At 40.0% G+C, this 24,767-nt stretch overlaps 2 protein-coding genes across 6 annotated transcripts in view; one reads left to right on the top strand and one right to left on the bottom strand.

Moving 5' to 3' along the window:
• LOC145481678 (uncharacterized) overlaps nucleotides 1–1,483 on the top strand; it is a 1,817-nt gene extending 334 nt beyond the window's left edge. The window contains exons 2-3 of the mRNA XM_081460199.1: nucleotides 1–647; nucleotides 747–1,483. The exon at nucleotides 1–647 is cut by the window's left edge and continues 152 nt beyond it. Coding sequence (XP_081316325.1) covers nucleotides 1–647; nucleotides 747–1,015 — 916 coding nt within the window. The 3' untranslated portion in view covers nucleotides 1,016–1,483. The remainder of the gene's footprint in view (nucleotides 648–746) is intronic.
• Nucleotides 1–24,767, bottom strand: part of LOC145482671 (endothelin-converting enzyme 1-like) — a 434,574-nt gene that overhangs the window by 384,537 nt on the left and 25,270 nt on the right. For all 5 annotated transcript variants that reach the window (XR_014048794.1, XM_081461302.1, XM_081461304.1 and 2 more), the window contains exons 6-12: nucleotides 18,620–18,733; nucleotides 18,422–18,514; nucleotides 15,540–15,676; nucleotides 12,928–13,153; nucleotides 12,442–12,540; nucleotides 8,636–8,713; nucleotides 7,956–8,059 (exon numbers count right to left, since the gene is read on the bottom strand). Coding sequence is in view for 4 of the 5 variants with exons in the window: in XM_081461302.1 (XP_081317428.1) it covers nucleotides 7,956–8,059; nucleotides 8,636–8,713; nucleotides 12,442–12,540; nucleotides 12,928–13,153; nucleotides 15,540–15,676; nucleotides 18,422–18,514; nucleotides 18,620–18,733 (851 nt within the window). In the remaining variant the exon portion in view is untranslated. The remainder of the gene's footprint in view (nucleotides 1–7,955; nucleotides 8,060–8,635; nucleotides 8,714–12,441; nucleotides 12,541–12,927; nucleotides 13,154–15,539; nucleotides 15,677–18,421; nucleotides 18,515–18,619; nucleotides 18,734–24,767) is intronic.

Here is a 24,767-nt window from a genome sequence, read left to right as displayed (position 1 = left end):
GTACCTCGATAGCGACCAAGAGGAGGCAGATACCAAAATACTGCTACATGCAGTAGATGCCACCACATCAGGAGCTACGAGTATCAAGATCTTTTCACCGGACACTGACGTGTTTGTACTGGCCCTTAGACGTTACCCGGAGCTATGTGCGGACACTTCATTCGTCACTGGAAGAGGACAGCGCCACCGAACTATCCAGCTTTGTCCAATTGTCCGCGCTTTAGGAGCAGCTAGAACGGCAGCACTACCTGGCTTTCATGCCTGGAGTGGAGCTGATGTCACTGGAAACTTTGCATTTAAAGGAAAGCTGGAATGCTGGAAAGCGTTTCTTGAAGCTGATGAAGAATGTGTCACTGCACTTGCAGATCTCGGCTCTACCGTCGTTCCCACAGTGGGCATGTTCTATGCAATAGAGAAGCTAGTGTGCCAACTTTACCTGCCCAAGACTAAGATATCCAGCCTGAAAGATCTAAGGTGGCTCCTCTTTCGAAGAAAACAGGCCGAGTCAGAACGACTACCGCCTACACAAGCTGCTCTCCGAGAGGCCATTAAGCGAGCGCATTACCAAGCCATGATCTGGGCCAATGACAAAGTCCCTAATCCAGACCTTCCATCACCAGAGAACTATGGATGGAAAAAGGACAAAGGTTATTATAAATTAACAGTTGATATAGTAATAGACTCTCAAGTTCGACACTGCAGATCGAGATGAATTTAATGCATTGCCTTATTCTTTTATATTTCAGACAAATGGATGCCGGTGATGACGAAACTGCAGCCGGCACCCGACGCTGTTCTTTATCTTGTCAAGTGTGGCTGTGGGAAGGACAAATGCAGAAACAACAGGTGCAGCTGTCGAAGGGCGGGTCTCACTTGCACAGATCTATGCAGCTGCAGCAATGACGAGACAGGGGAAGCGTGTGACAATGTCGATATGATTGAGAATGATAGCTGTGATGATGAAACATCGGATGAGCAGGACGATGACAACAAGGAAGACGAGGATGATGAATGATTCTTACCTGACATCTATGTTCTGTAGACTGCAATGCATTATGGGCTCAGTTGTGTTATTTTTAAAGCAGTTATTATCGCCAAAAGCCTGACTAGGTTCTGGGTAGTAATAATTATATATACCTGTAAACCTGTTATGGTTAACATTACGCCCTCGGAGGAACCTTAATTATCGCTAACATATCGAATAGCTGATATAAGGCCTGGTCTAAACGTCGAGCCAACGTCGTGCCGAACCTAATTCCATTTGGTTTTATGATAGCGCGACGCTAGCACGGCAGTGGTTCTAAACGCCAATTTGGTTAGTTCTGTTTTCATCTAGTTGTATTTCTTCTTCGCACCGAAAGCCCTAATTTTCGGAAAGGAATTTGGTTCAGCACGACGTTGGCTCGACGCTTAGAACAGGCCTAACAAGTGCCGAGGAGCTCAGCCTCACTTTCATGTCGTCTTACGTGAACAAAACCTATTCAAATGTAGTTTAATTCACGTGAACAAAAAATATCGTGTAGTTCACTTGTTGTAGTCATTTTTCTCAACAACTCGAGAAAAAGAAATATGCTTTTAATGCTTATTTGAAGACAACAAACGACCAGCCTCGCTTTCGTGCAGTGTTGATCACGTGATCAGTATTTACTACTTAAGTCTATGAATGTGTATTAGATAGACTATATTAAAGATTCCTGGTAATTTTGTGGAAATTTATTGTAGTTAATTGTATTTACACGCCATTTTATGTTCGAGCCTCGATTCCATGTTGAGCCATATGGGTCTAAAAATAGACCCCCCATAGCAGCCGCCGGTGCAGGTTACAAAATTGCCGACAACAGTTTTTGTGTTCCTTAGGGTCCCCTTAAAACATCTGGGTAGGTGGTTTGCTTTCACCATAAAAATCCCACGGGATTACATATGCTCCCTGACTAGTAGTCGGAGACGAAAATCTTCGAGTTTGAAAAGCTGAACCGACCAAAAAATCTACCAATCAATAGTATTTTCAATGCCTTCAGATTCTTCATTGACCTCAACACCTTCGTAGCTTTCAGCGAATTCTACCTACAACGCAAACTGATCCGCAAATAGATCGTGAAGCTTTGTCGATTTACTGGACAATCAAGCGCTTTCGCCTGTTTATATATGGCAAGGGGTTCAACGTCATCACCGAATACAAGCCCCTTGTGGCTATGTTCAACAACCCGTCTTCCGAACCGTCCGCCAGGATAGAACGCTGGCTCATGGAGCGACAGCAATATTGCAACAAGTTCTTCAAATCCAGTCGACTATGCTTCAAGACACCCAGCTGGAGAACCAGAATCCCACAAGTATGAAGTGGGGTCCGAGAAACACATTTCCTTTGTTGCAAGAAATGGTATACCAAAAGCAGTTACACTGTCTGAGATAGAGTCTGCTACCTCAAAGGATCCAACGCTTTAAGATGTTATGTCTGCGGTTAAATCTGGCTGCTGTCAGAAAGGTCTTCCTGAGTATTGCTATCTAAACTGTCACGTTTACCGTTATGAGCAAGTGAAAGAGCAGTCAACTTGCATCATCTTGTTGAAATCAGATCGCCTCCTCGTACTTGACATTGCCCATAAAGGCCATCTGGGTATAATAAAGATAAAAGCTCTCCTGCGAAAGAAGGTGTGGTTTCCATGCATGGACAAGATAGTGGAAACGAAGATAAAGGACTGCATGTTTACCGTATCAAGTTGTTACCCCAATGTACACCAGAGAACCACTTCAAATGGCTACCAACAACCCTTTCGATGAAGGGAGGTTGACTCTGCACACGTAGATGGTGAGACCTTGCTCCTAGTCATTGACGACTACTCATTATTCCCGTTTGTGGAACCAGTGTCATCTCCGTCGGCCAGAGCTGTCATACCAAAGGAAGATCAGCATTTGTTACGTTGGGAACTCCCATTTAGTAAAGTCAGATAACGGTCCACCATTCAACGGAGAAGAATTTACTAAGTTCGCTCGTGTGCTTGGGTTTTGACATTCCAAGGTTACTCCGCTTTGGCCGAAGTCCAGTGGAGAGGTAGAGAGATGTGTGAAAACGCTAAAGAAATGCATCAAGGCAGCTTAAGCAGAAAGAAAAAATTGGAGAAAAGAGCTGCAAGGCATTTTCCATTATTAACGCACCACGCTCACGGAAGTACTGGTGTTGATCCAGCTGTGTTGTTGATAAAATGCCCGGTTTGCAGTAAGCTTACACAAGCTAGCCACAAAGACCCTGCGATCAAGATTGCCCACAAACGTGACTCCTCACAGAAACTCATGCTGACAGCAAGACCTATGTCACCTAAGATGAACCACGATGGTATAACAATCTGAACAAAAGCCTTTGTTTCCGTACTGTAAGTTTGTTTCCCTTTGACTTTGATTTGTGTCGAAAATTTAGGTCTGGTGGCCACTCCCGAATTCATTCTATTTATTCTATAGCTGTAACCGTTTTTCGTTGTTTTCTTCTATATTTAGGGAATTTTTCACTAGGAATGTAATGACGTAATGTGGGAAATCGTTCTTTTATCGTATGGAGCAGACATGTTCGTTAGGATCTGAAGGAAACCATACCAGAATGCAAGTTACCCACCAATACCAGTACCTAACTATTCGTCGAAAACTTATCGATGACCTTATCGTAATCCCTCATACGGGCGATATAGATATGTGCGGCCCAAAAGGGTACGGTTTTTCAGCCACTCTGGTCATAAATAGGGTATGGTTTTTGCACTCTAGTCTTGAATTGAATATGTTTTTGCGAAGACGCTACTTTTTCATTATTATCGATAAAACCGTCAACAAAAGCCCTTCACAATGCCTTTAACATCGGTCTGAACTAGGTAACTAATTATAAGGCAGGTCTGAAACAGGGTATTGATTAAAGGATCAGGTCATAACGAGGGCATTGAATTTCTGGTCAGGTCATTCATAGGGTAGGGAAAATTGCAGATTTTGGTCATAAATAGGGTAAGGGTTTTGAGAAGTGGGCCGCACATCCCCACCCAATTTTTCTGGGAGTACGCACCCCGGTTTGTACTCTTGGGTAGAGAGAGAAGTGATCATGCTGAGACAAAACGGTGTCTTCCCATGCCAAGAACCGAAAACAAAAACCTCAACCAGGCTCAACTCAAACTGGACTCCTGGAAAATTGCGCCCTCCATTAAGGCACCAACGTCTCCTAACAAAACTCAACTTCAGTAGATTTGGTAGGTTTTGCGCCGCGAAAATATCGGAGATAATATAATAGGCGATGCCATCCTGGCAACTTCAAAAAGCCATAAAAAGGGTGGCAATACTGTCCAACGAAAAACGTCACGGGAAGATCTAAGTAAAAAGCAACACTACAACCTTCAGATACTGCATGTTTGTGAAAGCGTTTTTTCTTCCTCCAGCAAAGTTTGTTATTCGAATGAGATTAAATTTCGATAAACATTTCAAAATAAAAATGAGCAATAGAAATTTTACACAACGTTTCGATGTCGTCATGGCATCATTATCAAGTGACAAGAAAATAACGGTTCAACAGTGTTATAGATGCGGTGAGAGGTGTGATTGTTCATTAACATATTTGTTTAAACAAATAGTTTCGCGCGGATGGAATCCGATTGCGTGTTCAGGCTAGGTTTCTTCTTTCTAATAAACAGCATTTCGTAAATCAAACAATCCAGTTTTCCGTTGCATTTCTTTAGGACGGAAAAATTATTGGCAAGGTCGTCGATGTTATAAAGGCCGTGATCGTTCTTTAAATGCTTTCCGATTGCGGAGAACCTGTGTTCATCGATACGTTGGTGCAAATGCTGGCTGGTATACCCGACATACTCTGCATCGCACAGATCACATTGGTAATTGTACACTACGCATTGTTGATTAATTAGAGGTGGTTTTGGTTCACGCATCTTGAGATCTTCACAGATTTTGCGACTCTTGAATACTGGTTGAAAAGTGTGATCGATTTTCTTGCTCAGGTCAGATAGTTGTTTTTTCACTGCATCGGCCGACGTTTGATCTTTAAATGGGAATACCACTCGGTGAACAGTATCTTCGTTGACGGGTAGTTGAGGTGGCACGAGAGGATCTTTGGTCATCATTGAGGTGACAAAGTGAGAAATGATGGAGTTAATTAGGCTTTCAGGGTACTTGAGGTTCGTAAACATCAGCTTCAGGCGATCACATTCAGTCACGAAAGACTCCCATGTGGATGACAGGCGAAAAGCACGGTTTAACATGGTTTTAATGAGCGATTTCTTGTACCTTTTGTCCCCATGGCTTTGGTGATGGAGTAGTAGGCCGGTGCGATGCATCTGTGCGATGCAGAGTATGTCGGGTATACCAGCCGGCATTTGCACCAACGTATTGATGAACACAGGTTCTTCGCAATCGGAAAGCATTTAAAGAACGATCACGGCCTTTATAACATCGACGACCTTGCCAATAATTTTTCCGTCCTAAAGAAATGCAACGGAAAACTGGATTGTTTGATTTACGAAATGCTGTTTATTAGAAAGAAGAAACCTAGCCTGAACACGCAATCGGATTCCATCCGCGCGAAACTATTTGTTTAAACAAATATGTTAATGAACAATCACACCTCTCACCGCATATATAACACTGTTGAACCGTTATTTTTTTGTCACTTGATAATGATGTCATGACGACATCGAAACGTTGTGTAAAATTTCTATCGCTCATTTTTATTTTCAAAGTTTGTTACCTTACATTTGGGTCTTGTTCAATTATACTTCAGTGACTCTATCGGTTCTTACAAACGTAGTTGCAGTCTTGATGATGATAGCCACGTAAACAAGTAAACTCCTGCTATATTTGAATTTCACGAGGCGTATAACTTTTATCAACACCACTACTTCGAATACTTCGGATCTTCCAGTTAACTTTAATTTTGTCATTTGTCCCAATTTTTCAGAATGTTGGCAACTTCGGAGTTGATCACGCGAAGAACATTGTCTCGCACGCCTTCCCAACATTCTTCGTTTAACTAATAAAGAAAACAAAGCGCGTTTCACAGAACAGTTATTCCAATCGGCCCGGATACGAGATGACTGTAACAAACCTCGCGCTACGCGCCTCGTTTGTTATTGATCACCTCCTATCAAACGCGGGCTCATCGAAGTATTGGTAATTATTAACCGCGCGGCCATGGGCCGAGCGCGGTTCATGTTTTACCCGTGGTTTTTTTAACCGCGCGGCCATGGGCCGAGCGCGGTTCATGGTTTACCCGTGGTTTTTTTTTTAACCGCGCGGCCATGGGCCGAGCGCGGTTCATAGTTTACCCGCGGTTTTTTTTTTAACCGCGCGGCCATGGGTCGAGCGCGGTTCATGGTTTACCCGTGGTTTTTTAACCGCGCGGCCATGGGCCGAGCGCGGTTCATGGTTTACCCGTGGTTTTTTTTTTCGCAGTTTTGTCTGCGACCAGACCCAAGCTTCCACTCGGCCAAATTTTGAGTCACGCGACCTGTGATGTTTACTCGCCAAAAGCTGTTGAAGCATTAATAAATCTCATCTCCGATACTGACTTTCGCGGGAAAAAATTAAAAACCCAGCGTTCGTCAAAAATTATATTTTTTCACCAGAAATTTAGCTCGGAACATATACATATTTATATTCCTTTGAATCGTCGATGAAATGACCTTTTCCGGATATTTTTTCCTTCGGGGTCAACAAAAACCTCCGATTACAAAATCACGCCGAACCCACACGTCGCAAAAAAATCTCTTCAAAACCCTGACTTCGAAGCGATATAACACTTCAGCGTTAATAGCTACCACACATCGGCAGGCGGCAAATCTATTCGTTAACAATCCAGCCTTATCGTGTTAAAATTTCAGCGAAATCGAACAAAACCAGAATTAATTCGAATTTTTTTGTGACCTCACTCCCCAGACTTGACCTAACAAAGGAAGCAACGGTCACCCATAGCAACCGAAAAACACGAACATAACAAAGCCGAACGTTTCGGCCAAAAATCTCCCGAATTATCGCCTGAGAGCTTAAACTTGAATGGGAACATCTTTTTCGAACTTTTTTCAACTCATTTAGACGAAAGACTGGCCTCGGCGGGCTGCAAGAAAGACCGAGAGAAAAACAGAACAAGACAGTAGAACAAGCCGATAACATTTCATCGCACGGCTTTCGCCATGAAAACGAAAATACAGCTTACTTCTGGATAAATTCAGCCTTAGAAGCCAGAAACCGGCCCCAAATTACTTTCTGTATCCTTACAAATGTCCTGATTTCCATCTCCGAAAGCTTTTACCCCAATTATGAGCAAATAAACATTTCGTCGACGGTGACCGCCATTACGGTGGCTTGCATACTAAATTAGCTAACTTGACAAAATTCTCCCGTGAGGGGGATATGACGAAAAGAGCTGAAAGATGGCCTATAATTGGCTAATGATGAGATCATCGAAAGTAACGCCAATTTTCTGTCACGTTTTCAATCTGTGGTCACTGGAGTGACCAAAATCGATACATCGGTCGGGATAGAGTTTTATTATTAAATTATATGACTTGTGTGACTACTTTGCTAGCCCTTTACTCGTGGAAAACACCAATTAAATTTAATCATGACTTTTAAGAAAGAAAGCTGTTGTTAATAGTGTTATTATCGTGTCATTCATATCGCTCATGCCCATACATATCCCGAAGAAAGTTCTACAAAGATTAAGACCATTAGGTCATCGGAGATTTGTCAATGGCTACCACTGATGGTGCAATAATACAGTTTGTGTTGATCAAGTGATGTGATGTCTACAGTAAGAAAAGAATCATCAATAACTGCTTTGGAATGTGCACTGCGTTCCGACGGTAGTGCTAAGCAAACAGTTAAATTTTAAAAGCGCGGTTATAAGATCTAACAGATCTTCTTGTCTTAATCTAAGCGCGGTGGCTACGAGCCATTTGAAAATAGGTCCTCATTCTTACTTTGTTTCATCGACGAGGTTGTTTAAGACTGCAAGCTCTCTTTCAGTTATGGCTTCATCCAATGACAACTCATTCTCAAAGTACGTTGATTGGTGGCAAACAACCTATGTAATGACATATGTACATGAAGAAAGCTTCTCAGAAGGCATAATTAGGTTACGTCTTATCGGTATCAGCCCCTCTAAATCACTCGCCTGTATTCTGATAAGTTCAAAGGTCTCCTCAGTTATCTTGGCCACATATATTCTTATGAGTCACAATTTCACACAATTTCTGAATTTTATATCAGAGAAACACTGTTAATTCGTCATGTTTACCTATCGAAAAAAAATACTCCACCCTGCATGAGCCATTATAGAAACCGAAGGTCTTATTATAGAAATTTTACAAAAACGCAATTTCAAAGAAAGAATGCGACCTCCAAGCACGCAATTTTAAGAGCAGTGGCAAAGAAAGCCTACAAACAAACCTGATGTTTCAACAGGAGCCTAAATCATTACACATAACCATATCAATAAGTCAGTGTCAGACCACAGTCAATGGCGACTTCCATGTCCAGGTATCATGAAGCCTAAACTAAATCGACGAATAGACTGAACTGCCACTTACGGTTTAGGTGCTTTGGAGCACATTTTTGCACTTCTTTCTTGGGTCTGGGAAAACAGGGCATTTTAACTTACATTCTTGTATTCTTCGTCTATCAGTTTGTCATCTACAATGTAATTTGGGAAACCAATGTTCTCAACCATCAGTTCGACCTGCAAAATCACGGAAGACATAAGAAAAAACAAATCACTTGAGCTATTGAAACTAACTTTTTAATTTTTCTTTTCAACCCTTGCAACTATGAACTGCACACCGTGACGTGCGTTTTGGTCATGTATACTCACAACCAGGAGGGAGGGGGTGACTCTATTGTGTTTCGGTATTGATTCGTGACCGACTCATTGCTACCAGTGTGACGTCACATAGCAACGAGTGAGCGCTTCGAGTAGCTTGTTCAGATTACGCCATTGAAGAAAGACAACAGAGGTTAAGAAAGACCAAAAAACAGGCCTAATATCGCTTTTGTTCGCTAAGTATAGGTGTGTACAGTTTATTGTTGCTTTTTGTCTGTGTGCATTATTTGTTTTAGTTTTGTACGCGCGTTATCGTGTATCCTTGTTGAATTTTGTTACAGGTAAGTGGCGGGACCGCCGTCTTGAAAACGGGATGAGAGAGGTCAACGTAAAACGTTCGCGTTTTCTCTCTTAAATGTCTTACCAATAGTCTTGTTAATAGGAGCTTTTATGCGTTGATAGTATACGTTTAATCTGCGTATATCTCTGTGTCGATTGAATCAGCCGTTCCTCTCATCAATCCGTTTGAGTGTTGAGATGTTGTTTATTTCTTGATTTCCACCAAAATTTCCCTGCGATGTGATCGGTTTTTGCATGCTTTGAGAACTTTTGGTGGTAGTTATCAGGCCTTTGAATTCAATTCTTTGGGTTTTAACTCCGTTTGCCTTCTGTGTTCTAATTTTGTCCGCTGTTTGGTGATATTTGTTGGCTTTAATCGTACAGAAGCTTTATTTGTTGGCTTTTTTTTCCTGTCTCGTTGCAACTGTTGACTTATTGCTGTCCACTGCAGTTGTGGTGTTCAGTGTTTTTTCATACTTACAACAAAGTTCAAATTAGAGTTAGCCTGAGTAAGCTGTTTTTGGTTTTCTTCTTGCCACTTACAATTTTGGTGTAAAAATATATCGAATTTAAATATAATAATTACAGTTATGGTGAAATCAGTTTTGCTGTATGATTTATTTATCTTTTGTCATAACCTGATAACTTGGCTTATTCCTGAACAATGCCACATCTTGGATGATGCTGTAGCCTGTTCCAGGTTCTTGGTCAGTGGGCACAATCGAAAAAATTGGCCGAGCAACAAGCGGGTTTTTGTAGAGAAAGAGACTGAGAGCATGGAACAGGTTAATGATGCTGCAACTGTCTTGAATTGCCATGTTGTAATGGCTCCTATTTCTTAAGCCTCCAAGAATTTCAAGGCTGCATTGTAGTCTTTTCATCCCTATAAGTTCTCATTATATTCCAACTAAAAAAAACAACCTTCCACTAAATGTCACTAAATAGATATTGCAGCATAGCACTCAAAATAAATGACAGCAAATGCTAAGTGTTAGAGTGCAGAAATGCTGTAAAGACAATCAGACATCTATTCTTATTAATTTTTTATACTTAAAAAAGTTTTATGCCTATTAGCTTTTTTTATTTATTCTGCTCTTATAATCATCTCCTGCTCTTCACAGGTCCACACCAGCCTATAGTTTCAATTATGACTATATGTACCATTTAATCCATCAAATATTGTCGCTTGCATGTCTTTGTCTAACTGCATCACTAAATGCTCAAGCTACAACTGTAAAATATTCTCCAGTGGAGTGGTAGTCCCCTATTGTCAAATCTTCAAGCAGATTCTGCACATTGCCAAAAACATTTGAAGTATAATAAACACAATAGCTTCCATTTGACTTTAAAAATATGCTCGATATTTATCCTTGGACATTATCTGTTCCTATCTTCTTGGAATGGATAATATCCACAGAGCGGACACCGAATGAAGGCTACTTTTCATAAAACCTGCATTACCAAATAAAGGAATGAATGATTGACTGAATCAACATGTCTTCCTCAGACTCCGGAGGTCCATAAGCTTCATTCTCGTCCAGTGTGCTTAGTAGCTATGCTCTCATTCTGACCATATATGGCCATACATGCCCTGCCTGATCCATTGTTAGTGGTTTTATTTGTGGTTTGTGTGATAGCAGTCAGCTCTGAAAACCTTGATGTTAGCTCCAGAGAATTTTCCCTCTTTTGCACTGTTTTGTGTCTTCATAGCTAAATGTTTAGTTGTCCTTGTGTAAAAATGGTTGAATTTCACCACCCTAGCTTTTTCTTCAGTATGGTATTAAAGTCAATAAGGTTGGTGGCATCTATTTTAGTTGCTGATGTAACAGAAAAGTCACATTTTTTAACTTCACACCAATTTATTAAGTGAAACTATCGTAAATTTGGGATCTCAAATTAATTCCAAATTAAACTTGTCAATTGATTTATACTGGCAATCAAGCTATGGTAAGCCTTTGTATGACTCTGTTCCTTTAAAGGAAATGTCTTCGGCTGTCATAATCAATGGGAGTTTAATAACGAGGTGTGGAAAAGTGCTTAAGGGGGTGGAAAAATGAAGAAAGAGCTTGTAAATTTGACAGCATGATTGAACATGAGAAAAATATGTAGCTCTCATACGTATGTCTTGACAGGTGATAAAGAAATTTTAAAAAAATCTAAACTAAGCTGAGTTATAAACTCCATGCCAGTTGATCATCCAGGGGCAGGGGGGGGGGGGGCGGTGGGGCATTAGCCATCAAGGGGAAAATGTTCATCAGAATCCCTAAGTGCTGCCCACTGTGGCATTCTGGAAGGGAATTTGTGCATGATGATATGTTCCTTCCAGTGACATTCGCTGCAAAAAAAAAAACCGAAGTGTCTTTAATAACCTGTTTTCAGTGGGACACAATTTTTTAGATGAACAAAAGGGGACTATTGGCTGATCATGACCTTGCAAATCGATAGATTCTGATGGATCTATTGGATTAACAGCATTCACCAATTCTTCAAATATCTAATTCCAAACTAAAATCTGGGAAAAGCTAGTCACAATTAGGCCGCCGGCCAGGAACTAGGCTGAGTTTTTCATGTAACACAACTATGTATAATATTTGTGGCAGACCTAGCATAAAAGAAAATCAAAACTTCTCTTTTCTCAAATAAAACAAAATAAAATAGAACCGAATTACTAATCAAACCATAAATATTAACCAAATTACGGATATTGCCCTAAATGTAAACTGTAGTACGACAAAGGTGAAATAAGGCAGAAAACTTACCTAATCTGGCTAACTGAAACATGGCTGTTCTTCCCACACAGCCAGTCTTTGCACTTTGAAGGGATTGATGAGACGAACCACGAGCACTGAAGAACTGAAATTCCACATACAAGAAGCCAAGCATACCCTCTGTCGAACCTCCTATTCTTGTGTCAAAAGGGCTCTGCTTCGTTATGCAGTGGTCCTCGAAAGGTCAATCAGCTCACATTTTTGCTCGACAAATTGGCTTCAAAACAGAAAGTTCTCGATCAAATTATCTACCTGTTGAATATTTTAGCAAACGAAAAGTACCAAATAAAGATTCCGTAATGTCATATAAACCACATATTAACGAACCTAAGCAAATGGGGTAGAATATCGGAGCGAAATTCTGCATTTTTATCAACCTCTTGTACTTTACCCATTGGGCGCCATTTTGAATTTCATCCAGGCGAAACGTGACGTCACACTGGCAGTGATGACTCAACCAATGTTTTGCTTAGAGACGCCCCCTCCCTCCTGCTCACAACCGGAACTAATGGCAATCAGAGCGTTTTCATTTCCAATTACCTTCCGTATGGCGTGGGATTTGGTCTTGTCATCCATCCAGTCAAGTTCAAGTATGTTCTGTTGAAACGCCTCCCTGATATCATCTGTGAGTTCTTTTGCCTAGGATAGTTTCAGTTTGAGATAAAACAAATTTTCTTTCCTCAAGGCGAGTATGAAAATATGAAGCAAATGGACACAGAGAGAATATTTCTATAGCAAAGAAAACAGTATAAAGTTCAAAACAAATACTATTAAAACATCCTAAACAGGTTACTTCACGAGGTAGTGGATTACTGTTCTACTCGCAGGCAAGAGTTCATAATCTCCTTCACAGGCCTTTTTCTATTTTGCGCAGCGAGGTGAGTTTGCGTTTGAATACATCAACAATACTGCTTTGTCTTTCATTTGTTCCCCTTCCTCGCCAATCGACTTACGACTGCATATAAGGTAAGTCAGGGCTGCGGTGGATAGCATAGCAAACATCAATGAAACAAAAGCGCTTCGTACAATTTTCTTACTGTCTCCATTGAAAAGTTTATCCACATATATTCTGGAAAGCGGTGTGTCGAAGTATTTTTCTTTCATCAGCTGCAGACATAGCTCTTCTCGCGGGATTGATACCCAGTAGTCATCTAACTGGATGTAAAAGTTCTTAAAAATCTCCTCAAATTCTTTTCCCAGTCGTAGATATGTCGAGTGTACCAATCTCCACATTATGTAGTTGGCAATGGTTCTAAATAAAACGCAGTCCAAGCTTAAGCTCCTGGCTAAATTCCAGTTTAAATATTTATTTTTTGAATGAAATAATATATACAAAGATACAAACGAGATGAATGCAATTAGAAATGTATGGTTTGACTCAGGTATAACTTCATGCAGTCAAATCCCCCACTGGAAGTGGCCGCTTAATAGTGGTTAGTATGAGGCTTAAAAACGCCAATTTCATTCAATTACAAACATGCTAAGGCAGGTTTAAACATGAAATAGACACTTTTTTCAAACAAGCGTGACTTCATAGATATAGTTCAGAACCACATAAACCTATATATCAAGAAGAAAGCACCGGAATCGCAGATACTAAACTTAACATTTATTTTGCCCTAAAGTTATTTGGCATTTCACAATAGCAAAGAATATTTAACAATCGGTATTTAAATCTGGTGGCGGAAGAGGTACAATTAGGTCAATTATATTTCGTTTAACCGCTTTTTCGCACAAAAAGGTTGAATGATCTACAACGTGGTATATGCATTCAGGAATCTAAACAAACCAAAGATCGCAGTTAGTTACGTAACTTAGGCAGATAAAGCCGAGCAAAAATCAGTTCCAAACCATGACATCTGCTATACCGAGCAGTGCTCTACCAACTGAACTATGGAGCCAACTGGGAGCTCATGAGGTCGAGGTGTTTTAGACATTCTCACTAAAAATGCGGAGTCGGAATGTTTTTTCAAACGAATTCAATAACATACCTACATTTCATTTCAAGCTTCCTTACATTGGCAGTTTTTCCAGTGTCACGCAGAAACGCGTACGTGGTGGTATAATCAGGCGGTATTGTAAAAACATAGATTTCAAATTAGTCTTCTATTCATTCGAAACAGGCTCCTTGTTAAGTTTGAAAGATCCTATCCCAAGTGGGCTTCAGGCGTCATGAATAAATTTCTTGTGGAGACTGTTGTCCCTGCTATGTCCGGTAAAACTACTCATTAGCACGTACTAGTTATTCATGATAACTAACCGCTGCCCGGTTAGCTCAGTTGGTAGAGCGTCAGACTGCGATACGGGAGGTCGAGGATTCGACAGCCAGACCGGACCAACACTCAGGGTCTTAAATACCTGAGGAGAATGTGCTGCCTTTGTATAATTACATCTGCAAATGGTTAGACGTTCAAGTCTTCTCGGATGAGGACTATGAGACCGTAGACCCCGTCTCCTGCATCTTTAGGGTTACATGGTTAACAAGGGACGTTAAAGAACCCACGCACTTATCGCAAAAAGTTGGGCACGGACTTCCCGCAGCAGTATTTTGCAGAACGTCGAATGCCGAATGCATTCAGTGCATTCGACATTGCATTCGACATTCGGTATTCGGTGTTCTGCAATATACCCCTGCCCATTAATTAGGGTGTTGAGAAATTTGGAGAAACATGGGTTTTAAAAGATGCTGCACGAGAAGAGACGGGGCGATTATTCATTATCACATTAATACAGGCAAGTCCTTTTATATTTCAAGAGTTAAATCATGTTCTCGAACGAGACAACAGTTAAAGTGCCTATGAAGTAAAAAATAATTGCTGCTTATTTGAAAGATTTTTCAAAGTGAAGAAGAATGGCGTTTCCCTTTTTGGAATATCTTTTTTCATTCTAGAGATATTTCCGTTTTTGGATTATGCAAATGAGGAAAGTGATGACGTCATAAGTGGTTCCACTTGAACAGCAAAACACTGAATCAAGAATATCTCTAGAAATATTGGAGCAGTGTTCTTCAAACTTGGCACCACAAATGTGCATCACAAAAAAACAAACAGAATGACACCTTCTGTGTTGTTGCCATGGCAACACTTTTGGCTCCAGTCTCTTTCTGTGAAAAACCAAATATGCCAATTTGCAACCCTTCGAAAAGGGACAGAGGGTCTTGCTCGGAACACACATGATTCCCATATTGTCTAAACTCTCCCCATTAGATTGTTGGGAGTGGATGATCTTGTTTAAGATAAAATCTGGTAATGTTAGTTTTAATTAAAACAGGACCAGTGGCATAACTGTTGTCATGGCGACGGCGCAACGGGTGTCAATTTGTTTCTTTTGTGATGTACATTTCTGGTGCCAAGTTTAAAGAACACTGCTTTAATATTTCTAGAGATATTCTTGATTGAGTGTTGAACTGTTTTAGTGGAACTACCTATGACGTCATCACTTTAATACAAAAACGTAAATATCTCTAGAACGAAAAAAGATATTCCAAAAAGTAAAACGCCATTCTTCTTTACTTTGAAAAGTCTTTCAAATCAGCAGCAATTATTTTTTACTTCATAGGCACTTTAAATGATATCCGCGAATATTCACGTCCTGTAAGAGGTAATTCTTGAAAGAGGCGGGAAAAAATGATGGTTTACTTGTTTGGAGTTTTTTTGAGAAGTCTGGTGATGTTTTTCAGGTAATCCACTCCATAAACCACGACCTGTTCTTCATCTGCGACATGTACACCGGTCACAGGAAACAGCAACTGTTCTAGGAATTGCCTCCAGTTCATCTGTTTAAGGATTAAGTCAGTACAAAATCGAATCTAAGGCTTACTGGTTATTAGATAAGATAAGATCAGGAGCCATAATCGGGGACGGAGACCGTAAGTCTTGGGATTCGCGCGCACCTATGATATGGGACAATTTTTCTATTTTTAGAACAAATTGCGCCATCTTGACGTGATATATCCGCGCGGATCCACTCACATGTCGGGGGCTCTCGCGTGGATGTTGTCACGTTGCGTGATCAAATGGTGAGAGTTGAGAGACCTGGCGAGATTATCTGGCGTATTTTTCACAGCGATGGCAGAGAATAAGGCAGGAAATACGAACCAGGGCGCTTATATGTAGTTTTATGCTCTGAGCTAACGGAAAAGGTGGGTTTTTCAGGGTCGAAAACAAGACTTCAATCTCGCGCTGGGAATGAATAACAAGGTCTGCTCGCGCTGGTTGTAGGCTTACGCGTATGTTTTTGCATTTGTTCTGACTTAAGAATATAGCAAGAAAACTCTCTACTCTGGTATCGAGTTAATTTGTGAGTTTCTCAGACAATGGTTAATCATAACCGAAACCTGTTTTGATGGTTTCTTATTGTTTCTGCTTGTTTAGTTAGTTTGCAAAAGTTTTTGAAAGGAAAGTCTGACGCGTACAAGTGCAGCTGGTGCACTTTCAAGTCCGAGTCGGTGTTTTCAATTGTCAACAAATCTTGACAAAGATTTCTTTCGTTATCTTTTGTGCTGAGATGCTGCAACAAATTTCACGAACGCAAAAACGCTTACTAACATCATGTGTGTTTCTTTAACATAAGTATAGTGAAGTTTTACACTGAGAAAATGAAAATAGACAAGGAGTTTTGATAACTCGATCAACAAAATCGAAATCGTTATTCGAAGTTGATTAAAGAAAGCGTCATCGTAACTTTGCTGATTATTTCTGCTTTATTCACATATTTTCAGCTTAGCTTTTAATATGTTCTCAAACATTTATCAATCTTAAACATATTTAAAAATTATAGAGTTCTTGTTTGAGTTCGATGTACGCTTTCACATAGAAGTGCGGCGGAAGTACAATTTGTCATGTTTACTGAGTGTACAAGACACGCATCGACAACAGAGAATTTACTGGATTTTTATACGAATAAAACTGAGCGGTATCTACGAATGTAAAGTTATTGGGCCTTGATGAAACATCAAGCGTTGATTACAATTCAGGCGAAACTCAAACTAGCAATTATTTTGTTTTACTTTTCGGTCGCGATAGACTGGCAAATTCCTCCCAAGCGTGTGGCAAGAGGAGCTAGGAAACTATGAAGTCCTGAAGCTCTGCTCTATCCAAATATATCCAGCTAGCTTTTTGCTGTGTAATGGAAAAGCTGTTAATCTTCAACATATGTGAAATTTAAGGTGGAGTAATGTACAGCTCATGTAAAAGAAGCATCCGTCGGAACACAACTTGGTCAGCGATATGTATAAGTTTAAAGCGGAACATACCTAAATTCGACACTGTCTTACTTTACTCAAACTGGAGCAGCTTACGACGAAAATACTTAAGCAAAATTCCAACAGACGTAAACGCATTGAGTTGTGGGCCAAAAACATGAAAAATTTCGGGAATTTCGGACGCCATTTCCCCCGCGCGACATCCGCAAAAATCCTGGCAGCATGTACGCGCGTGTGCCGCACGGGATGGCGCAATTTGTTCTAAAAATAGAATTATTGTCCCATATCATGGGGACAACCCCAATACTAGAAATGGCGCACGCTTACGGTCTCCGTCCCCGATTATGGCTCCTGATAAGATAACATAAGATAAGAGCCTTTATTTAAATATCAAATGTATTTAGCCCTAACGGACTAATTGCGGACACTAAACAAGAGCCTTAAGGTGATTCCTGAGAATTGCATTGCACATCCCTACTGCGCACGATTTTCGCGTCATTAGCGCGCGCTCGCGAGTGCGTGCATATACACGACATATACAAAATGGTGGCTTTTGCTAAACGGCCTGGCTTGCGAGAGACAAATCATCGTTTTTTCTCGGAAACGAGTACCGGGACCCAACGATTTTTTTATTTCGAATGCAGCGATCAACTTCATCACTGAAAATGAGAGCATACCTAGTGTTCGGAAAAGATTATATGTGCCCCCAAGAACGCTGCATGCCTGGAACATAAGGAATTCCTGTAGGCTAAATATGAGCGTAAAGTGAATAGTTCAAATATAAACGACTCTGAAAGCGGATAATTTAAGGAATTATGGGGTTTATTGAAGGTCCTCCTGCTCCTAAACGAATACCGGGACCCCCATTTTTTATTCAAAATTTAAGGTCTCTTTAAATAAGCAGCCAACAGGTAAAGTTTGAAAGAAAATCTATTGTCAGTTCTATTTCGATGGAATTACCTTAAGTACTAAAAAGTAAATGCTAAACTAATGAAAAATTATTAAAATTATTTACACAAGGGCCTTAAGTACTAATAATGCTAAAATGATAAAAAAGTGTTTAAATTATTTACAATGTTATCTATTCACTGGAAAGTTTACAGCAATTACTGTTATTAGTAACAAAGTCTGATGAGTTAAATTTTCTGATTCTGTTTCGGAAAGTAGTGCTACAACAAATACCTTGAAACGGATTTCGAGACTTTGTAAGAAAAGCACGGGTTTGCATGGTGTACGTGTACTGGTGCTGATGGGCTAAAATGTAACAAGACGTTAATTTTATGGTGCAATTACAGTATTTAAGGTGATGGAGCATACCTGATCACTTCCTGCATATTCGTTTAGTTCTTTAACTGTCAACTTCCTGTACAAATTTTTGTCATCATAGGCTTTTCTACCACTTGGCATGGCCTGAACATAGTGAAAAATATGGCCGAAATACATTACTGGAGATTCTCTGTGTCAAGACAACGGAACCAATGGAAAAACAACATGATACATACAAACGGAACAAACCTGAGCGAGTTTGATCTCAAAGTCGATGATATTCATGATTTCACTGTGTGAATCGTTTTTTGCTCCTAATGCTCTTGTCAGATTAAAAAGAAAGTCTTTATAGACTTCTCGTCCCTAGGAAAGAAAACAGAAACCAGCTAACAGCATGTTACACTGTTCTCAAAATGAGAAAGATATCTTATCTTTAAAAACCTCGATGTTAGGCCTGGTTCACACTAGCGACATAACGACATAATGACATATAATGTAAACATCCACTTAAAGACATAAGGAAAAGATCAGTTTTTTTTCCTTATGTTATTGTTCATGCTGTTATGTTGCTATTATGCCATTATGTCAGGATGATCACATTGCAGACATAATGACATAACGTCCCTCTTAAGTCGTTAGGTTTATAAACCTATGTCGTTATGTCACCAGTGTGAACATTTCTCTAATTCTGATAATAAATAGATTTAGCCGAGCGTAAAAGCGGAGCCCTGGGCCAGGTTGTTCAAAGCCCGATTAAGGTGGCTCCCTATGGTTTTGAGGTCGCACGCGCGCTGAGGACGAAAGGTTAAGTAATCTGCGCGCGCGCCAAGGAAAGCGCCGGTGTTTTTCGATATTTTATGACGTCAACATGAGCACACAAAGTAAAACTGACAGTGAATTTTTTCGTGTTTCCTTCGGTGAAATTCCATAAAATTTGGCAGACTGGTAGTAAATATTTTACCTTAGTCGGAGCTCGTTTTTCTGGGAATTCTATAAGACCAGTTTTTTCGCAGCGGTAAAAGACATAAATTTGCAAAAATCGAAAAAACTGCCTCTATAAACCATGCTTTTTTCATGTTTAAAATTCGTACCCCGCAGGATGCGACGTGCTGTGAAAATTTTGGAAGATTTCACCGAAGGAATTTCAAGAAAATCATAAGCAAAGCCAAAAAAAGTAAAAAAACACGTCGGTTTCGGCATTTAAGAAGCCCTGCGCCTAAGAAACGACCGATGATTTCCGGCTAAAAAATAAAATCGGCCGATTTTTATCTCCCAGGTAGAGGTTACCGAATGCTATTTAAAAATGAATTTCTTTTGTTTCAGTTTCGCTTTAAACCAAAAATATCGAGCTGCAAACTTTTTCCGTCTGAATAGCAGCAAAATCAGGCCGAAAATAAGGCCCCGCTAAAAACTGTTCAGAAATTACTATTGCAACGCAAAATAATGAGGAAACTACACAGTGTTGAAGAAAAAGGCCTTTTAATGCAATATCATTCGATAAACATCAAAAAACTGCCGAAGCGATTAAAAAATAAAGTTTCAAATATTGCATACTAAATTAGATGGAACGTTGGAGCTGGTTTTAAAATAATTATTTCTCAAAAGTTCAACGCTTTTGAAAGTAGTCACAGTGATGAATCAGACATTGGAGGGATATACATCACGTTTCTGAAAAAACATTTTTCGGCCAAAGTATATTGACCTTGTACAAAGCGTTCAAAGTTACCGCGTTTACCGTTATCCTGCTACTTCGGCGAAACACTTCTCTTTTGCCAATACGGCCGTGAATGGCGTGTTAAACGCCACTTTAAACCTTGCTAGGCATTCCAAGACCATCCTAAGTAGAAGGACTTAGAATTAAAAGCGAAAGGAAGATGAAAAATACGCAGAAAAAGAAAATAACTCGAAATTACCATCTGCTAACGAAAGTTGAATCTGGAAAATGTCGTCGCGTGACATCGGCCATTGACGTCATTTGTCTACACAGCGGCGGAATCCAAACGAATGCACAAAGAGGAAAACAATTTTTCCCGGCCAGAAAACGTTTAGTGGAGCAATGTTATGTTATTTTTCACAAATGATGGTCACTCGAAAAGAAAAACTTCCCCAAACGCCACACCGTTTTGGCCGCAGCGTGATCTGAGTTATGGGGTCACGACTAGATCCCTAGCCGCTGACCGCCCGAAGGACATTGCAGACTCGTTTTCCCACGCTCTTACGACTTGACGTGACAAATGACGTCAATGGCCGCTGTCAGGCGACGACATTTTTCCATCCAATTTAGTATGCAATATTTGAAACTTTGTTTTTTAATCGCTTCGGCAGTTTTTTGATGTTTATCAAATGATATTGCATTAAAAGGCCTTTTTCTTCAACACTGTGTAGTTTTCTCATTATTTTGCGTTGCGATAGTAATTTCCGAACAGTTTTTAGCGGGGCCTTATTTTCGGCCTGATTTTGCTGCTATCAGACGGAAAAAGTTTGCGGCTCGATATATTTGGTTTAAAACGAAATTGAAACAAAAGAAATTCATTGTTAAATAGTATTCGGTAACCTCTACTTAGGAGATAAAAATCGGCCGATTTTATTTTTTAGCCGGAAATCATCGGTCGTTTCTTAGGCGCAGGGCCTCTTAAATTCGAGACTAAAACTCAAAATTTTAAGAGAGATGATAGTAAAACACTATTTAATCATTGCTTATTACATGTAATAAGTTTGAGAGGACTGGGTTGTAAAAACGAATGCAAAAACAGCATTCAAAACATAACGCCATAAATGATTTCCCTATGGAGCCACTTAAGATAACCTAAGTTAAGCGAGAACTTTGATTTTGAATTTTGTAACTTAGCAGTGAGGCTTACTGTATATTGTTTGGCCTTCTGTTTTGAGTTTGAATAATCTCAAAATATACAAAACAAAAGCAGTGAAAAACTTTTGTATACAAGAACTATTTATACTTCTGTCTAACTTTAATCCTGGGTTAGCGTTAACCGGCTTCCGAACAACCCGGCCCCCTTTACAACAACAATCATGGACAAAAGTCTTGGGACAAATTTTCACTTTCGGCGCTTTTTTGGGCACGCCAGACGCAAATACAACTTCACCTGCCTAACCTCGCCCCCACCCCCCATACAATGTTGAAAACTACTACCTGCAATTTCTTCTGGTTTTCAACATTGTATTTGGTGGGGACGGGGAATAGTAATGCGTTTTTAAAAGGAAAGCAGCGCTTTTTTACAAACTTCAGTAGCAAAACACAGACAATTCGTTAAATTACATAAGTGTCCCAAGGACTTTTGTCCACGATTGTTTTGGGACAAATTTTCGCTTTTGGCGCTTTTAAGCATACGCCAGACGCAAATACAGTACCGTGCTTGCATCTCGTAGACGAGAATTAAACAACCAGTGTGAAGAACCAGGATGTCCAGATTTTCAAGGTACAACTATCAATTAAAATAAACCAATAAAAGCGTTACATCCACGCTATAAATACAATTTTGGACCTATCTGACTATTTTAGAAGGGAGTATTTACTCGCGTAAATACTCCCTTCTAAATAGTCCGATAGGTCCCAAATTGTATTTATAGCGTGGATGTAACGCTTTTATTGGTTTATTTTGACTGATAGTTGCACCTTGAAAATCTGGAAATCTTGGTTCTTCACACTGGTTGTTTGATTCTGGTCTACAAGAAGATGATCGTCACGTTGACCTTATCTATTCTAGCTACAAAATTTCGATAAAAGAATTTGAAGACATCGAAGATTATCATCTCCTCTGGGATCGATAAAATACAGAATAAGATAGATACAGGACAGATAAATACACTTTCCAACACTGAAAACAAGCTAAAGTAAAAGGCAGTCTATGACTGCAAGTGGCTACTGCTTTATTTTTGTAGATATAATGTTGCAGTAAAAAGTAATGTTGAATGAAATCAGAAGGTGACATGCTTCTTATGAAATGCAGAGGAGTAAATGAACAGCTCTAGTTGACACCAAAATTGTAACAAAGAGAAGGACTTAGTTAGAACTGAGTTTGTTGGTTAATATAAATTGCGACTTAAGTGTGATCGATTAGAAGTTGTACACTGGTAAATTGACAGGACGAGGTACAGATAGGGCAGAGAATTTAAAATACAAAAGAATGGGTATTTTATGCCCATTGAATGTATGGGGATACAATAGTTTAACATGTAGTTGAACAAACTCAACCATTTGTGACCTCTCACGCGAAAACGTGCACTAACGGGTATCCGTTCGAACGGGCAAAAACCGTTCACTTGTCGTTTGTTATCCGTACAAGATCGATAGGATGTCGTTCGAACGGCTGGGGTTATCCGTTCAGAAAAACGTTCAGCCGTTCGAACGGTTTCTCCTATCCGTTTTCAAACAATATTCATCCGTTCGAACGGCAGAGGTTATCCGTTGATAAAAAAAATACAGTGAAACCCGTATTAAGCGGGTAAACTCGGGACCCTCACTAGTGTCCCCTTAATACAGGGTGTCCGCTCTAAGCAGGTTCTAATATATTGTGCAATAATAGTTAATTATTAACCCTTTTGTAACTCAGCGTAACACAGTGTAAATCACAGTGTAACACAATAGGCCCATGGTATTTCATAAGGCATTATACGATGAGTCAAATTATTCTCGCATTTTCATTGGTTCTCACCTATGATCTATTACAGGACAGACGCATAGATGACGTCATTGTGACAAACATGTTTCTTCTGTTTTCTAAAATGGCAGAAAATTTTCAGAATTTTCGATATTTTACGTGACTGGGTGAAAGATAAGGTACAAAAAAAGTCTGGTCGAGGCTGTGAACAAATACGAGAAGCTAACAGAGGAAAGAAAAAGCCGTTTCTTTTTTAGAAAATGCCGAACCGAGCATTAATGGGGTGAACAAGTCGTCTCGGTGTTTATTCCAGAGCTATTACGTAACTAGTGAGAAGAATGTCCACCTAGTCGACAAAACTGCATTGTTGATACGTATTTCAACTTTGCATATCATTATGAGTGTTGTGAATAGCCAAAATATTAACCATTAGCCGTAAAAGCCACCACTCCACGAGCTAGACTTAAATCCTAAAGATGCGCAGTCATAGTGGCTTTCTTTGCACTAAAAAAGTAAGAAATAACGCTATCCGAAATATAACTGCTATCCCGGCCAAAACGAGAGGGTAGTTTATCACACGACATATACAAACCGCATGGCTCTGGGGACGGTAACGGAGTGTTTCTCGGTAACACTGCTACATCGCAGTTGAAATGTACCCTTAGCCTGTATCCTTGGTTGAAAGAAATTGTTTTTGTTCCAAAACAATAGCACCACAAGGAGCACAAGGGGTTTTGGGTAACAGAAGTGTAGCTCTGAGATGTCAATAAAGAATTAACAAAGGCACAACGCGTTTATCTTAGCACACATAGTTTCCTACCCGACCCCACCCCTTCCTCACCAAAAGACTGATTGAGTCATAAGCCGTTAAGCGGACGACAGCCCCCAAAATCATCCCAGTAGTGCATTCCGCACTAACCATCGAATGGATTAAGTAGGTAAAATAGAAATTAAACTGCGCGTTTTTGTAGATCTTCCGACTTTTGTCAAATACACAATCATATATCTAACCGATTTTCCAAAAACATGCCCGCTATTTTGGTGCAAAGTCTTTAACACGGTTTTCATAAATTCAGACATATATTGGCACAGAATGTCCTAAACTGCTCAGGAAATTCCCTGGTTTGACTCTAAATGCTTTAGAAAGATCGACAGAAATTAGACACGCTCGTTTTTCGACCTTTCTGGGTCATGCAGGCTTATATGTCTGGATTTATGAAAACGGTGTTAAAGACTGAATCAAGTGTGTTTTGATTTATTCGTTTTTTTCATTTTTTTTCTGCTTTCGCTATGACAGCAGCTCGTATATCTTACCTAGCATGAAATGTAGAAACTCCTTGCCGCATGTTTCATTGATTTAGGTATTTTTTTCATTATTTATCGACCACCACCCCCCCCTCCCCAATCCCCTTTTAAATTTGTGTTAAGTTTAGCCCAGGCTACACTCGTCTGAATTCAGTTCGCGCGGTGACCCTGACAAGGAGCGATCGATTAGCGTTCTGTATTTGCTGTCTAAAGCAAGTCTGCCCGAGGACATCATTAAGTCCAATGAAGGCCCAAGTCTGACGATTTGCTAGTAAGCGTCGTCCATTATCGTACGTGAGGCTGGCCTGAGGAGGTGTGTAAACTGTACGGGTCACATTTAGTCCCGCAACAGTAGGCCGTTTGACCTGTAACGATAATGTTGTTCTTGCTTTAGACAGCAAAAATCTTTAGCCACATCAATTTAGGGCTTCGACGTGCAATGGACTAGACATTTTTAGCTGCTGTTGGCGTCA

This window comes from Orbicella franksi, chromosome 3, assembly GCF_964199315.1.
Source record: "Orbicella franksi chromosome 3, jaOrbFran1.1, whole genome shotgun sequence".
Lineage (NCBI taxonomy): Eukaryota > Metazoa > Cnidaria > Anthozoa > Scleractinia > Merulinidae > Orbicella > Orbicella franksi.
Note: the sequence above shows the minus strand (reverse complement) of the source record. Positions and strands in the feature narration are given on the sequence as shown.